At 33.2% G+C, this 15,036-nt stretch overlaps 1 protein-coding gene across 1 annotated transcript; it reads right to left on the minus strand.

Annotated features, from left to right (window-relative positions):
• Positions 1–1,076: 1,076 nt before the first annotated feature.
• LOC100803046 (endoribonuclease YBEY, chloroplastic-like) lies at positions 1,077–10,250 on the minus strand. Its single transcript, XM_026126500.2, is given in 13 exon segments — positions 1,077–1,511; positions 2,751–2,918; positions 2,920–2,940; positions 3,556–3,606; positions 3,684–3,803; positions 4,259–4,330; positions 7,127–7,219; positions 7,410–7,510; positions 7,594–7,662; positions 7,806–7,983; positions 8,234–8,329; positions 8,451–8,702; positions 9,660–10,250. Coding segments are annotated over 13 exon segments (1,755 nt in total). The 5' UTR covers positions 10,026–10,250; the 3' UTR covers positions 1,077–1,343.
• Between the last annotated feature and the right edge of the window lie 4,786 nt (positions 10,251–15,036).

Genomic DNA, 15,036 nt, shown 5'->3' on the forward strand with positions numbered 1-15,036 from the left:
TTTTATTAATATGTATAAAATAACCTTAAACAATAATTATAATGGGACTGAGTAAGTATTTTAATATTATGTTCTAAACCAATTTATTCTAAAAAAAATATTAAAAAATTAATTATTTATAATAAATCAATATTTATAAATATATTATAATTAATAAATAAATAATTATATTTAATTATATTATAATTAATGAAATAAATATCTTTATAAATTATATTATAAAATAAATTATTATTTTTTCTTCTTACAGATCAACTTGATCCGTAAATTATCCGTAAGTCTCTTATGGATCAACTTACAAATCAACTTGATCCATAAGAGAAACCAAGCAAGAACAATTTTATCATTTTTTTAGAATGCTAGGTGTACCAACAATAATGCTTGGGTGCACCTAACAAACTCCAACAAAAAATGCCATGACCGATAAGTTAATATTTCCATGGCAGATGCATATAACCCAAAATAATATTCACGATAACAGCCTGAATTTTCCTTCATAATTCATATCGTATAAGAGGAAGCAAAGATGCCATGCCTTTGGACATAATTACATAAACCCTTTGAAAACTTAATAAAAGAAGGATTAGTTACTAATTCTTATGATGATCGAGATAAATGATGGCATGGCATACTTTCCTCCAAGATTATCAAATCAAAATTCAAATCGTGAATCATTGAGCTAATTTTTGAATCATAAATCATAATTTGCATCGAATAGATTCAAAGACAATGAAAAATTACTAAAAATATATCATATAGATGACATATAATGTTCAATGTAAGATTTTAAACTGGAGATAGATGAAACAAGTTAACCAAAAACCTCACAAAACAATATTATTAGTTACGTGTTTTTGAAACTTCTAATTTAGAACAGAAAAAAAAAAATTAAATAGTTAAGTATAGTATATGTATTGAATGAGTTAGTGACAATAAGTAGAGGAATAATCAAATAGGCTAAGTTCAGAAGTGTTCCTTCAATTCAACAATTTAAGTGACTTTTCAATTTTTTTTCATGTGTTAGTGAAAGAAAAGTGAAAATATGGATCATAGAACCAATCGTTGAATCGAATCAATGATACGAAAATTACACTAATTCATTCATGTATCTCAAGATACAAAGTCATTTAAGATTCATCTTATGATAAGAATCGGTAGGTAGCTGAATTGTATTGAATCATAAGATTCGAATAATGTAATGTAAGATTCTAATAACTATGCTTTCCTCATCTTCAACTTTTTGTGAAAGAAAATAAATGGGAAAAAAAATAATTAATCAGGGGTGATAGCTTAAACCCCGACAACAAAATTTGAATGAAATGCTTATTGTAGCCTTCTCTTGCTCAGAATGCATACCGGTAGATGGCATCTGCTGCACCATCTTCATCATTGCTTAAACCAATTACATTAGCAACGGCTTTGGTCTTCTCTGATCCATTACTAAGTGCAATGCCTAGAGAAGCCAGCTCAAGCATCTCCATATCATTTTCCCCATCACCAATAGCCATTATCTGCACTTAAAAAAAATTAGAACGAATAAAAAGAAGGAATTCTATACGCATACACTAATAAATTATAAGACTTGACACCTCAAATCAGCAATATACTATAAACATCTCTGATTAATAAAATTCAAAAGAAATATGCCACACTGCCAAATGCAATCATGAAATCTTGCCATGGAAAACTTAGCTAGAATCTAACAGTTTACATTTAAACAATAAAAAATAGATCGGGAAAAATGTCATTCACCTGCTGTATTGTAACCAAAAAAAAATTCAACTGCTATATATATATATATATATAGCAGCTGTATCTACAGTGATTAATCTCTAAAAACACGATTACTAAAAGATCCGAATATATTATAATGAAATATATAAATCTGGCAAAACAGTAGCCTTTTGAAATGAATATAATATTCATATATTATAGAAAAAATAAATGATCAAAATTAGACAAAAATAAAATAATAAAATTTTATTAAATAAAAGTAATGAAGTAATATTATAACAAGATAATAAATATCCAGACTTAAATATTAATACTAAGTAATATTATAATTGATAAAAAAATTATCATTATTAGCATAAAAAAGTATATAAATACTAAAAAATAAAAAATATTTAAATATTGTTGTAATTATTAAAAATTGTAAAATAATTTATCAAAAAAAGACAAATAAACAATAGAAAATAATAATAATAAAAATAGTATCTTGGACCAGACACCAAAAAAATATTAAAAAATAAAACAAAAAAAAGAGAAAAAAGATTAAACTAATTTTATAAAATTAAAAAAATTGAAAATTTATATAAGTTTTAGCCATATAAAGAAAGAAAAAAATTATTTAAAAATCAGAAAGAATAATAAATATTTTTAAATGATTATTATAATAATAATGAAAACCATTAAAGTACACACACATACATGTGTATTCTATTTGCCTATGTTCTTTTTAAAGCATTCTATTTCTTTTAAAATCAATATTCAGAATTCATCATGCTAATTATAAGTATATCATTTGTAAATTATATTAAACATAGCCTTTTTTAGAGAAATTTTATTAGACTCATTTTATGAATCATATTAAATTTTAAAAAAATCTCAACTTTTACGACAATGGCACTCCTACTTTTAACTCAAATATTACCACCCCTTCCATTTTTGTGAGTGAATAATGTTACTGTCAGAAGTCTTGGAGAGACAGATAATGCAATCAATGTAAGGTGAACTGATATTTGTGGTACCTCCTTAGCAGTAACCCCAAAATGATCTAGCAGCACTTTTACTCCATTCCCTTTCGATGTTCCCACAGGTACAATTTCCAGCATGTATGGCACAGCTTGAACAACAGAGGCACGACCTTTTGTTGCATCTGACCAGTACGGCCGCAAGGTAACATTCCACCCTCTGGTCAGTGTCTAAGAAAATCATTTTCTGTAGAATCAAATGTAAAGTGTCAGCAATTGCAATATCTAAATGTGAAAAGTGAACAAAAAACGGAAGCACCACCAACAACAACAACCAAGCCATTTCTTACTTTGTGGAATTGGCTACAAGGATCAAATGATGCCATAAATCTTGTCTACAGACAATCTATTGACCTCTAAGTCCTTCTTAACGGTTTTGATACACCATCCTTACCAAGACTTCAGCAAGTTTTCTCTACACATGCCCAAAACAACTAAGGCGGGTTTCTGCCATCTATTCTATCATAAGTGTTACCCCAACTGACAAGCAATCATAATAGATTTAGTTATGCTCATAAGGAGTTCTATTTGAGGACAGGGTGCAGTCAAACACAAATTCATGCAATATTTACTTGACGCAATAAAACTATATGGGCACCTTCAAAGGAAAATAAAAATGTACTTCTAAGGTTAAATGTCAAACTACAAATTATAAGTCATTGCTCCTTTGCTGGCATGAAAGACCTTTAGTGAGCAGTGAATAGCTACCTGTAATGAATTGTTAAGAATGCTATCGTTCAGCGTCCATGCATAAGTAATCAAAAGCTGAAACTAGAGAGCAAGGATTTGTCCTAGTGAATACCTGTATGTCAGCAGAAGCTAATAGATGTTCAACAGAAGGCATGACCTCAGCCTGTTAAAGTATCGCTGGCTAAGACACAAAGTAAATAGACAAATAGAATGAAACGAAGCGTATAAAAAAATAGATACCTTTGGTTCATGGTATATTGTATGCAGTGAATCAACTAATGGATCATGAAATAGGGTTAAGCAGCGCCCTTCACAAAATGCAATAAGTGGAACCTTATTCTCCAAAGAGTAAAGACAAGCCTGCATGTTACAGAAACACAGTTCTTTCTTTCATACAACGACAAGAATGAAAGTCCTGAATAAGTAATCATATATTCAGATTTGAAAGTTGGAATCCTCAATCTTTTTGTTATGTAGAAAACTGCATAAGAAAGTAATTCCACAGGTTCCTGAAAGTGTGCCAGATCAAAAATGTTATCCTTTTCTCGTTTGAGTAAAAAGAAAGCAAAACTTGAAAAAATTTTAGTCAGACAAACTTAAGCTGGTCACTAAGAGTTACATAAGCAATTAGGGGATACAGTGATAAACACTACACAGTCAAAAAAGCCATAGCTGACTTTTGCAACCAGGTCCAAAAGGACAAAGCAGTAGTATAGCATAACATGCTGAAATTTAATAAAGTATTTGTTGTTTCTTCTAGAGGAAAAGTTGTTCCAGGAAATGAATAAGGAGGGCTAATTGGCTAAAAAAGTTACCTCTCTACAGACATTTGGATCTAAGTTGCTCCTAAATATTTCCCGACCTTGTCTTCCATAAACAAGCAATCCCTGGAATCATGTGGTATGGAATATAAGGCACATGAAAATAAAAAGCAACCTGCAACAAAGAAACTATGAAAGAGGAACAGTTATATACAAAATTAAAGACAGACACTTCATGGTGTTGGTTATTCAATTAAACAATACAATGCTATATTCATCAATTTATTGATTTTATCAATTTAGGCCATGTACCCTTTGAATTTCTATTGTGCTTTAAAATGCACTGATGATATAGTTTTAGTGAATCAATATTAAGCTTCCATCAAAGAAGAATTATATAGTTTAGTGGCGACAACATCTTTATGGTGAAAAATCCATGCATAGATAGGTCAAACTGCCAAAAGAACCTGTATTATACACGACTTCTTACTCTGGTTGTTCTGATGACCACCATGTCTATAATAAGAGTTACATAAGCAATTAGGTATGTTTTTCTCTTCCAAATATCCTTTCGTTGCATTTGAAAGGAAGCTGGCCTCATTCAGTGTATCTGGAATGTTACAAAAAAGGATATGATATGGTCTATTAATTAAATCTTTCACTTAGGATATTAGCAAGCAGGAAATTATCTGATTTTACAAATTTCAGGGATTTCAATGGTATAGTTTTAGAAATCTTTAAAAATATGGTGAGATTTGTTACAATTTTTTTAAAAATAAACGGATTTTTCCCCCTTCCTAACTTTTTTATTTTGCTCTTGTTAGAGATATAATACAAGGGCAGGCCTTAGCACCATAGTTGTCAATCCCAAATAGCGGCACGGAGTGACCAACCCTGAAAATGCTATAGCTGGTAATAGAATGGCCATTATCTAACCAATTAGAGAGAGAAAAAAAAAATTAAGGGAGTGTTTGTTTGCAGAGAAATGAGCAGAAAATTAATGTGGGACCCACACTTTTACACCCTACTTTAATTCAAAACTTTTATCTCAATTCACTTTCTTTCCATTTCTTTCCATTCTACCGAATGGACCCTAAAGGCTAAAACTTAGAAGAGACCACAGCAAGCTGAAAGACCTGTTTTAGAGAGATTAAAAAACAGAACTTTAAAAAGAGTAATTTATTGTGTTGTGTTATTACCACACACAATGCCTTTATTTATAACAAGAATGGACACATAAATAGGGAAACCTAATAATGAATAATAAATAAGGAAATCTCTAATTTCAGCTATAAAAGTAAAGCATATCAATCATATCCTAAACGTATATTTCACAAGAACAATGCAGGAAGTCAGGGAAAGAACGGAGCATGGCAGCAAAAGTCATGGAGGGCCAGACAGAGCGGCAAGTTTGCTAGAAAATGGTCATAGGTCAGGGAAGACCAGAAGCAGAACAGAGGCAAATGTATGGCCAATCAACGTCAATTTTACAGACGCTAACTATCAAGATCAAGCTTGACATCTAGTGCATTGGGATGTGAACCCAATTGGAGTATATCTGAGCAATACTCATAACTCATAATATTATTTTTAAATTATTTTGATGGCCAAGTATACTATTTTGTTATAGGGAAAAAATAATTCTTTAATTATATCCAGAGAGAGAAATAGGATTGACCACAAAAGTCTGCATGATTTGATTTGTGCCAAATATAACCAACAGCTCAGATAAAGACCTGATCACAGAAATGAAATTGATCCAATTGCACTCTATAACATTTATGAGTGTAGCAACTAGCAAGTAATTAGTGGGAGAGACAGAGCATAATAATGAAGATTATAGGAATGAGCCAGTTTCAGATGATGATAGCACATGGAATTAGGAAACTATTTATGAGGCTTCAGGGGTTGGAAAGCCTAGAACCTATACTAGGCAGAATGCGGAAAATGAGAAAAAGAAAAGAGTCATTAAGTGGTGTTGCTTCTGTCCACCATGTTTCCTCCATATCCTGCATGTGCCATATTTATATGATGGATTTTTGGCTGGCCCTATAACCCGCCATAAATAACATAGGAGCGAAGTAAAATTCTCTTTGAAAGTTGGTCTGAACTCTGAACTAAAGTCCTAGTACATATCATATATGTATGGCTGTATGGACATATAAATACATAATATACAGAAAGATATGGAACTCATACAGTTCAATCAGGACAGAGCCAGAGTTCTAGTATGTATTTTTCATATAATTAGATCTGAAGAGAATGAAGTATTGACATATTAATCTAGGCATGTGGAAGAAAATATTAATAGATAGCATATATAAAAAATTCATAGTAAAAGCCTACATTTGTGGTTATCCATTACTCATTCTATGAAATCTCCATAATGTCATCCTCAAGGTCATTTCACTTTCATCAAATAACAGATATCCATGTAGTGATTAATATGGCTTTGGCAACTTTATCGTCTATTTGGTCTAAGGAAATATTTTCTGTTTTTACTAATAATTAGAAAAATGCCACTTTGTTTTCTAGTTGCATCGCTGTGCTTTAAAATAATTTTACAGTAATAATTAACTGACAAATACTTCAAAATAGAAAACAAAGAGAAAACAATGTAGGATTTTTGTAATTATTATTGAAAACAAAAAACATTTCCTTAAAGTAACAGACTGTTACTATTTCTAAAATCTATTGCTGGGCTATTTTAATGACATTTAGGTAGCAAAACTATTTATAGTAAATTTTGATAGAGAATATTGAATAGGTGTTTACATGTATGCAAAATTGTTATACACAAACAAATGTACGAATATGTAAGAGAAGGGGTTATAATACTCAATAATGCTTTCGGTTACATATAAGGACAGCCTGGCTAAATCAAAAAGCATCATTAACATCAAAAGGGTACAGAAAAATTACCTGTAAGAAAACCCCAGGAGAAAATTCTGAAACAATGCCATCTTTTCCAGCTAAATCTACCATCTTAAAAATGTCTATCACAGCTGGACGAGCCTATTTCCCAAATTTCAAAACTAAAGATCAGAACATATTTTCAACCATATGAATGTCTAAGTTTATATTAGAAAATAGATCAAGATACATAGCAGTGGCAGAAACCAAGGATTGATATCTATTATCCGGTATAGAATAAATAATCGATATTAATATGACACCTGACAAAGAATGGATATATTAATCTTACTTTTCCAGTAGCTATCACAATTTTCACACCCCTGGATGTCGCCTCTCTCAAAGCATTGGCAGTTGTAGAAGAAATTTGACTTTTGCTGTTCAGCAATGTTCCTTTGTATATAATACAGGAGTCTATTAAAATCTAGATAAAAGACTAAGGAATATATAAAGAGTGTGCTTTGCTGCAATCTTACCATCCATATCACAGAAGATATAGCTGAACTTTGGTTTGTAAAATCTAAGACTGCCTTCTTTCTTCCTGTCTTTTGACAATTCATCTATAAGATTATTTCCCCATACACATTTTATGCAAGTGATAGTTACTTGAATTAGAGGAAAGGAAACATAACCAAAAAATTAGTCAAGTTGAGGATTGCTAAGGCATACTAGTAAAAAATACAATTACCATCTGAACTGTCTGGGTAAAAATTTGAATTTGTTTCAGCATCACATGCACTCTTTATTAGCCCTTTTCCTTTCCAATCAAGACTCTTTAAAAGGATGTCCTCCTCTCTTTCCATTTCTACTTCAGCCTCTTCACTTATTTCATGATCAAATCCCAAAAGATGTAACAAGCCATGAACCTGCAAAAAGATAAAGTATTTGATATTTTCAAGTTCATCTTTCAGTTCACACAACGTAGACATAGTATTAGAAGAAAAAATTCCAACATGCTCATTGTATTATCTTTTTGAACTAGTACACACCCATGCTGAGAAGTAAATGAAACTCCAGCTCACTTTCCACTTATGCTGGCAGGAGAAGACATACCATAATCTAACACAATAAAGTTCAGAACCAGAGAGAAAATAGTAAGAATATCATGACACAAACCATGAGGATTCGGATCTCATCAAGAAGAGTATGTCCTCTTTCCTCGGCTTGTCTTGCCGCTGTCTCAACCGAAATTATAATATCACCCAACATAAGCTGTAAACAACGGAATTCATCACATAGTGAGCATCCCAACACATAAGTTCTAAACTTTATTTATTGTATACAATACAACACCCTGCACAATTTATAATCAGCAAGACAATGCAATTCTTACAATAGGAATCTTGAGCCCAGGTACATGTTGCGACATTGACAGAACATCCGTGGCATGATCTTCATTTCTCCATTCCTTATTAAGTTTTTGTATAAACTCATCATTGCAAAGAAGTACTGATAACTCAACACTATCAAACCCACCAACATCTCTTATAGCAGTGTCTCGTGTTTTATACCCCAAACCTTTCAAACCATCAAACGCTAGTTTCATCGCCATTGGAACATTTAGTCGAAGCAACTCTGCAATGCTCTGTACCCAGTAAAAACAAAGAGGCAAAAAAAAATGAATGATGCAGAACTCCAATACAAACATTGCTTTTTCACATAAATTCATAAAAAAAAAAAAAATCTAGAGGATACATAAGAGTTTATATGGATTATGGAGTTTATTTGAACTTAACATATAAGCACTTAAGCAAGTGTTTCATCAAGCTGTCTTGTAATCTTCTAAGAGCACCTCCATTGATACACTTAAAGTGAAGATTATTAACTCACTTTTAATGGATCCTACCATGATACATCAGATTTAAGAATTACTCCAATAATACAATCATTTAAGAACATGAAATGGGTCCCACTCCCAAATTTAATCATCTCACATGATTTTTTTTTCAATCATAAGAACCAGTTGCTTGTATAAGAACCGTTGCATACAGTCGAAAATCATGTCAACCTCCTCCAATGGATCCTGAGTAAAAACCAGTTCTTAAACTTAAGAACCTCAAAAGCAAGGTTTTTTTAGTTGCAGTCACGGTCGTAGACATGTAAAAACCTTGCTCATAAGAACTTCCATTGGTTGGAGATGCTCTAACATGCAATAAGCTTACATGTGTTTAGCTCTATATTGAATAAGTGTCTAATTAAGTCCAGAACTCAAGCAATTTCACAAGATTTCAATTAGGCAAAACTAATCATCAAGGTTTTAAATATCCGTTGTGGTCGCGTTGTGGTTTTGTCGTGTTTGTTAATATCACGGCAAATCGCGGATAAATGTGACCAATACGGTGCCAATTGCGGTCGCAGCCAGTTAAAAAACCTTGATGCGGCACAAATCATTGATGCAGACCGATATTTAAAACCTTGCTAATCAAGCATGCATGATGCATGCAAGCAAACTTGATACTAGTTATGACCCTATCAACTCAGTTTCTAATACAGATAAATTAAAAATGAATAAAAAAAACCATAAAATTTCGGTGTGCAGTACCAAAATTTCAGGATCGTCAGGCAAATCTTCTTCGATGCAAATCTCGACGCAGAGTTGAAGCTCCTTGCCTTTGCTCTTGGGCGGCGCTCTTCTCCTCGCCTTCCGGTACTCCCTCTGCTCGGTGCGGACTCCCGCCACTGGCCGCCGCCGCGTCGCTGCTTCTTCGCCCGCGCACCGCGCGAGGGCGTGAAAGGTGCGGCCGAAAAGCGAGGATTTGGAGGGCAGAGAAACGCCGCAGCGAGAGGTAGCGATGCCGGATGAGCGGTGGAAATGAGGGGGCTGAGTGGCGCACGTGACGGCACGCGCCATGGCGTGGAGAGGAGGAGGAGGGTGGCGGAGGAGGTGGGAGAAACGGGGAAGAAGCATGAAAGAACGGAGTTTCCCACCAAATGGTTGTTGGAATATGCTTTGTTTGGGCTTTTTGAGGCCTTGAGCGAGGGAGGTAGCGCGACAGCGACCTTAGGGAGGCAGTGACAAGACTCAGGACTGTGTAACAGTGTTTTGGGGGCTTTGATTGGTTTTCAAGTTTAAAAAGGCTAAAGCTTCCTTCCCCCGCCTTCAGATTAAGCAGCACTATGAATGAAAAATACTTGATAGGACTGATAACAATGGAATAAATTAAAGGGTCTAACTCCCATTGAACCGATGCTTTAGTGTTGTAAATTTGCGGTATCATGGTTAATGCTACTGTGTTCAATTCTTATAAATAAAAAAAATAGAACAAATTTCATAATTTTTTTTTAAAGTTTGTTGTATTTACGAATGTATCTTTTCTTTTTAAAGTCATTACATTGCCACCCCTAATATAATAGTGTTAAGCTATCATTTGAAAATTAAAAATATCTATATTAAATTTTAATTCATTTTTAGAAAAATCTGAAATTGTTCTTGATGGCTAAGTTATTTAAATAGAGAGAAATTTTTATCCCATGCAACTGTGCTAGGTCGTCTTCTCTGCACAGCCAAAGGTGGAGTCGTGCACTCCATGTTTATCGTCATTGTCTTGTAGTCCTGTTCGCATCCGTAGTGGTAGTTTCTCCTTGGCATTCCTCTTCGCCTCCACGATGGTGCTAGGCACATTTCCTCATGTCTTTTAACAAATAATACACGTGACCCCCCTTTGTTTTACAAGAATTACACCCAATACCCCTTTTACCTATCACTTGTTAGAATGTAAAAAAGAATTTAGTAGAACAGTTAATCGTCATCAAAAACGAAAAAGAAAATCAATATCATGAACATTAACCCAAGAAAACAAACTAGCACCAACTTCACCACACCAAGCAACAATAGTGCCTCATAAAGATTCAACAATGGTGTACCAAAGACAGTGATGTTAAACAACGGAAGGAGATGAGCATAATTTCATGATTAAAATGTTAATAAAAGTCATGTGCTTACCACATGATCTAAAAAATAAACAAAGTTAACACCATCAATGATGGAAGGAACGTTAGTGTAACGGGATCACAAAAGTTAATGGATTTTTTCTAGTGTCCAAAAAGAAAGGGATACATGTATAAATAGTACATACCTTAAGAGAGGTTGTTGTAATTTGCTAAAAAAAATAACAATTGAAATCAAATATTGAGTAAAAAAATTTGCTTATTTATCAATGACTAAAATAAAATACCAAAGATCAAAAACAATTTTTTTATCTTCTTATGGACTAAAAAATAATTTGCTAATTTATCAGGGACCAAAAACTAATTTTAGCCTTAAATAAATACTAGCGACTTTATAAACCATCACAAATCATTTTTTAAAAAATTTAACAGTCACGTCAGTAGTAACCAGAGAACCACTAACAACAAAACACGCTACAGAGGATAAAACACGCTGAAAATTCTCGTGTTGATTTGTGGGGACAATCATTTCTCCTAAAAGCAGTCAGAGCATATTGTTGAGGTCTCAGAAAGGGTTATCTATAGAGGGTTTCGACCAATGAGAACTTGAGTGAAGTGCCACCATGTGAAGTATCATAAAGTGCAAGCCATCGAGAAGTCGATAATCAGGGGTATTACAAATGGTATCAGAGCAAACCTCTTTCCTAGTATGATGTGGTTTGAGGATGAACTAGGCAGAAGCAAGTGGGTATGTAACACCCCGATGAATCACGCCAAAAAGAGACAGATCCAGAGGTTGTGCAGGTATGTGACTGAAAAATTGAAGATGGCTTGAAATGAACTAATTGGTACTTCCTATACCAACAAGATGCATCTACTTTTTGATAGCCTATCACTTAAGAACTTCATAGTTAAGTGTGTTTAGCTTGGAGTAGTTATAAGATGTTTCTCAGAAAGCGTGTGAGAGGACAAAGCACACTAAAAGTCTCGTGTTGGTTTGTGCGAATAGTCATTGCTCTTAAAGCAGTCAAAGAAGATTGTCTAGGTCTCGAAAAAGACTACTTACGAAGGATTCTGACTGGTAGAGGATTCTGACTAACGAGAAGTTGAGTGAAGTGTCACCGTGTGAAGTGTCATAGAGTGTGAGCTACCAACAAGTTAACAGTCAAGGGCATTATTGAAGTAGTCATAAACAAGGCTAGACTGGTTACTTAAGGATACAATCAAAAGGATGGAATTGACTATGAAGAAACCTTTGCACCAGTAGCAAGACTTGAAGCCATCATAATACTTTTAGCTTATGCAACACACAAAAACATTAAACTATACCAGATGGATGTTAAGGGTTCCTTTCTAAATGGATTCATAAATGAAAAGGTGTATGCGTAGCAGCCACTAGGATATGAAGATAAAGAAAAACCTCAGCATGTGTACAAGCTTGTCAAAGCCTTGTCAAACCTTAGCATGCGTAGCAACATGTGTACCTTATGATTTTTTAGATCTACGTAGATGACAAAATCTTTTGAGCAACTTCAGAAAGGACGTGCAAGTATATGAGACAATGAAGTATGATGGGTGAGCTAAAGTTCTTCCTAGGACTTCAAATCATTCAGAAAGATGATGGAATTTTCATCCATCAAGAGAAATATAAAAAGGACCTTCTAATAAGAAGGGGTTGGTATACGGACCAATTAGGCCTATTTAAGCCTCAGCCTATGAAGCCCCCATTTTAGATGGACCGGATAAGTCTGGTCCACAAAATAAATGGACTTTTTTTAAGTTCTATATTTGGCCCACAAAAGTTCACAAACAAAAAAATCGATCTTCAGACCTAAATATTAATTTGAAAAAAAATATATTTTTCTATAATTTTTTTAAAAAAGTGAAAAATGTATAAAATTAAAAGAATTTTTTCACTTCATTTTTAAGCTAAAATTTATCACACTAAAATATACCAACATTTTAAACATAACAAATTAACAATAAAAATCCAAATTAAAGATCAAAATCTTGACATAACAAATTAACAATACTTGTACCTTGGACTTAGGTGGGTTAAACAGGTAGTCCACGAGTCCATGGATAAAGCCTGCAAGGTCCACGAGCTTAATAGGTCAGACTCAAAAATTAAATATAATTATACAATTTTTTTAAAAAAAGACTTGTTATATGCCTGGTTCGCGGACTTGGGTCCATATATCCACCCACTAAAAAGGTTCATAATGGATGAAACCAAACCTATTGCAACCCCTATGCATTCTTCCAAAGTCATTGACAAGGATGAGAAAGGTAATGATACTTCAGAAAATGAGTATATAGGTATGATTGGTTGCTCATTATATTTTACTATTAGTAGACCAAATATTGTGTTTGTTGTTTGTCTTTGTGCAAGATTTCAATCTTGTCCAATAGTTTCTCGTGTTATTGAATTAAAAGAATTTTAAGATATCTTGTTGGAACTACTAATCAATGCTTATGATTTGAGAAAGGGTCTGAGTTTGATCTGAGTCATTCTGATGTTTAGAAAGTCAGAGTCAGGTCTTCACCTTTATGATCTACTTTGCCAAAGCTTCATTTTGATAATGGATTCTTTTCATGTAGCCTTTGATAAATCTTCTATAGAAGACCTTGTTGTTCAATATCTTGCCAAGGATCAAGTACTTAGAGGGATTCAAGAATACTTCTGAGTTCTCAACTCTAACAATTATTCTAAACCATTTTGAGCATCATTCTAAGTACCTCGGAATGAAATACCATATATGCTTCTTAAAGAAATAAACACTGAAACACTTAAGCAGAATGTTAGCCATCACTTGAACTCGTCATCCTTTCAATTTGCATTGTCAATGGTTTGTCATTATTAAAACCAAGGATGTGGATTCAACACTTCTACTATAGAGAAAGGAAACTTATTCAAGCAAAACATAGACAACAACATCACAATCAAGCTCAAATTTCACTATTTATATATTCATTAGATATATGCACACAACAAGTTTTAAAACTAAAAACCCAAACAATCAAAAATACCAATCTAGGAATCAATTACAAATTCAAATCCAAACATACACATATAAAACATGAATGATATAAATCAAACCTACGAGAAAAGTGATGCTTGAAACCCTAAGCCATAATGCAGAGATTGAGCAGTGCATAAAGAAGTCATTGAAAAGTTAGGGCTTTTGGTGGTAGTAAGAGAGATGCTATGAAAAGTAGAATGTCAATTGGAAAATATATGGTTAAGTCTCTGATGTGAAAAATTGAAAATTACAGCCACTTTGTCGTCGCTTCACCAAGTTTAGGAATCGTAGGAACCCTAAAACCCCGATGATATTCAATCAAAACCCTAAGCATTAGTGAAACTCAAATTGAAATCAGAAAACCCTAAGAAATGGAATAAATCACAAACTAAGAAATTGAAACAATTGCTTAGGGTTAAGATAGAGAGATTTAGGAAGTGAGAGCATGAGACACCAATTTCTTTGATAGCCTATGTGTTATTTTTGCAAAGGAATCAATTATTATACGAGAGTCAAAGTGAGGAGAAAATGGGAAAATGAAATGTTCGCGTGAGAAAGATACACACACACACACACACACACACACACACACACACACACACACACACACACACACACACACACACACACACACACACACACACACACACACACACACACACATATATATATATATAGAGAGAGAGAGAGAGAGAAATAGTATATGAAAAATAATGAAAGATAATTTTTAAATAAATATTAAAATAATATTTTGGTGGTTAAATATATGAGTCAGAAATCAATATATTTCTAACGGTTTATTGTAAATGTTAGGAAAAGACACCACTAAACATCAACTTTTTTGTTGTGAAACGCAATGTTATTGTTGGACTAGCCTTGGCTGCATGGTGCACTACTACAAAAATAGGTTTTAACATCTCCTTGTTAACATCGATTTTGATGAAAACCGATATAACAAAATATGTGGTGGCATTTTTGTAAATAAAATGTCATTGCTAACATTGATTT

The sequence above is a fragment of the Glycine max genome, chromosome 17, assembly GCF_000004515.6.
Source record: "Glycine max cultivar Williams 82 chromosome 17, Glycine_max_v4.0, whole genome shotgun sequence".
NCBI classification, from domain to species: Eukaryota; Viridiplantae; Streptophyta; class Magnoliopsida; order Fabales; family Fabaceae; genus Glycine; species Glycine max.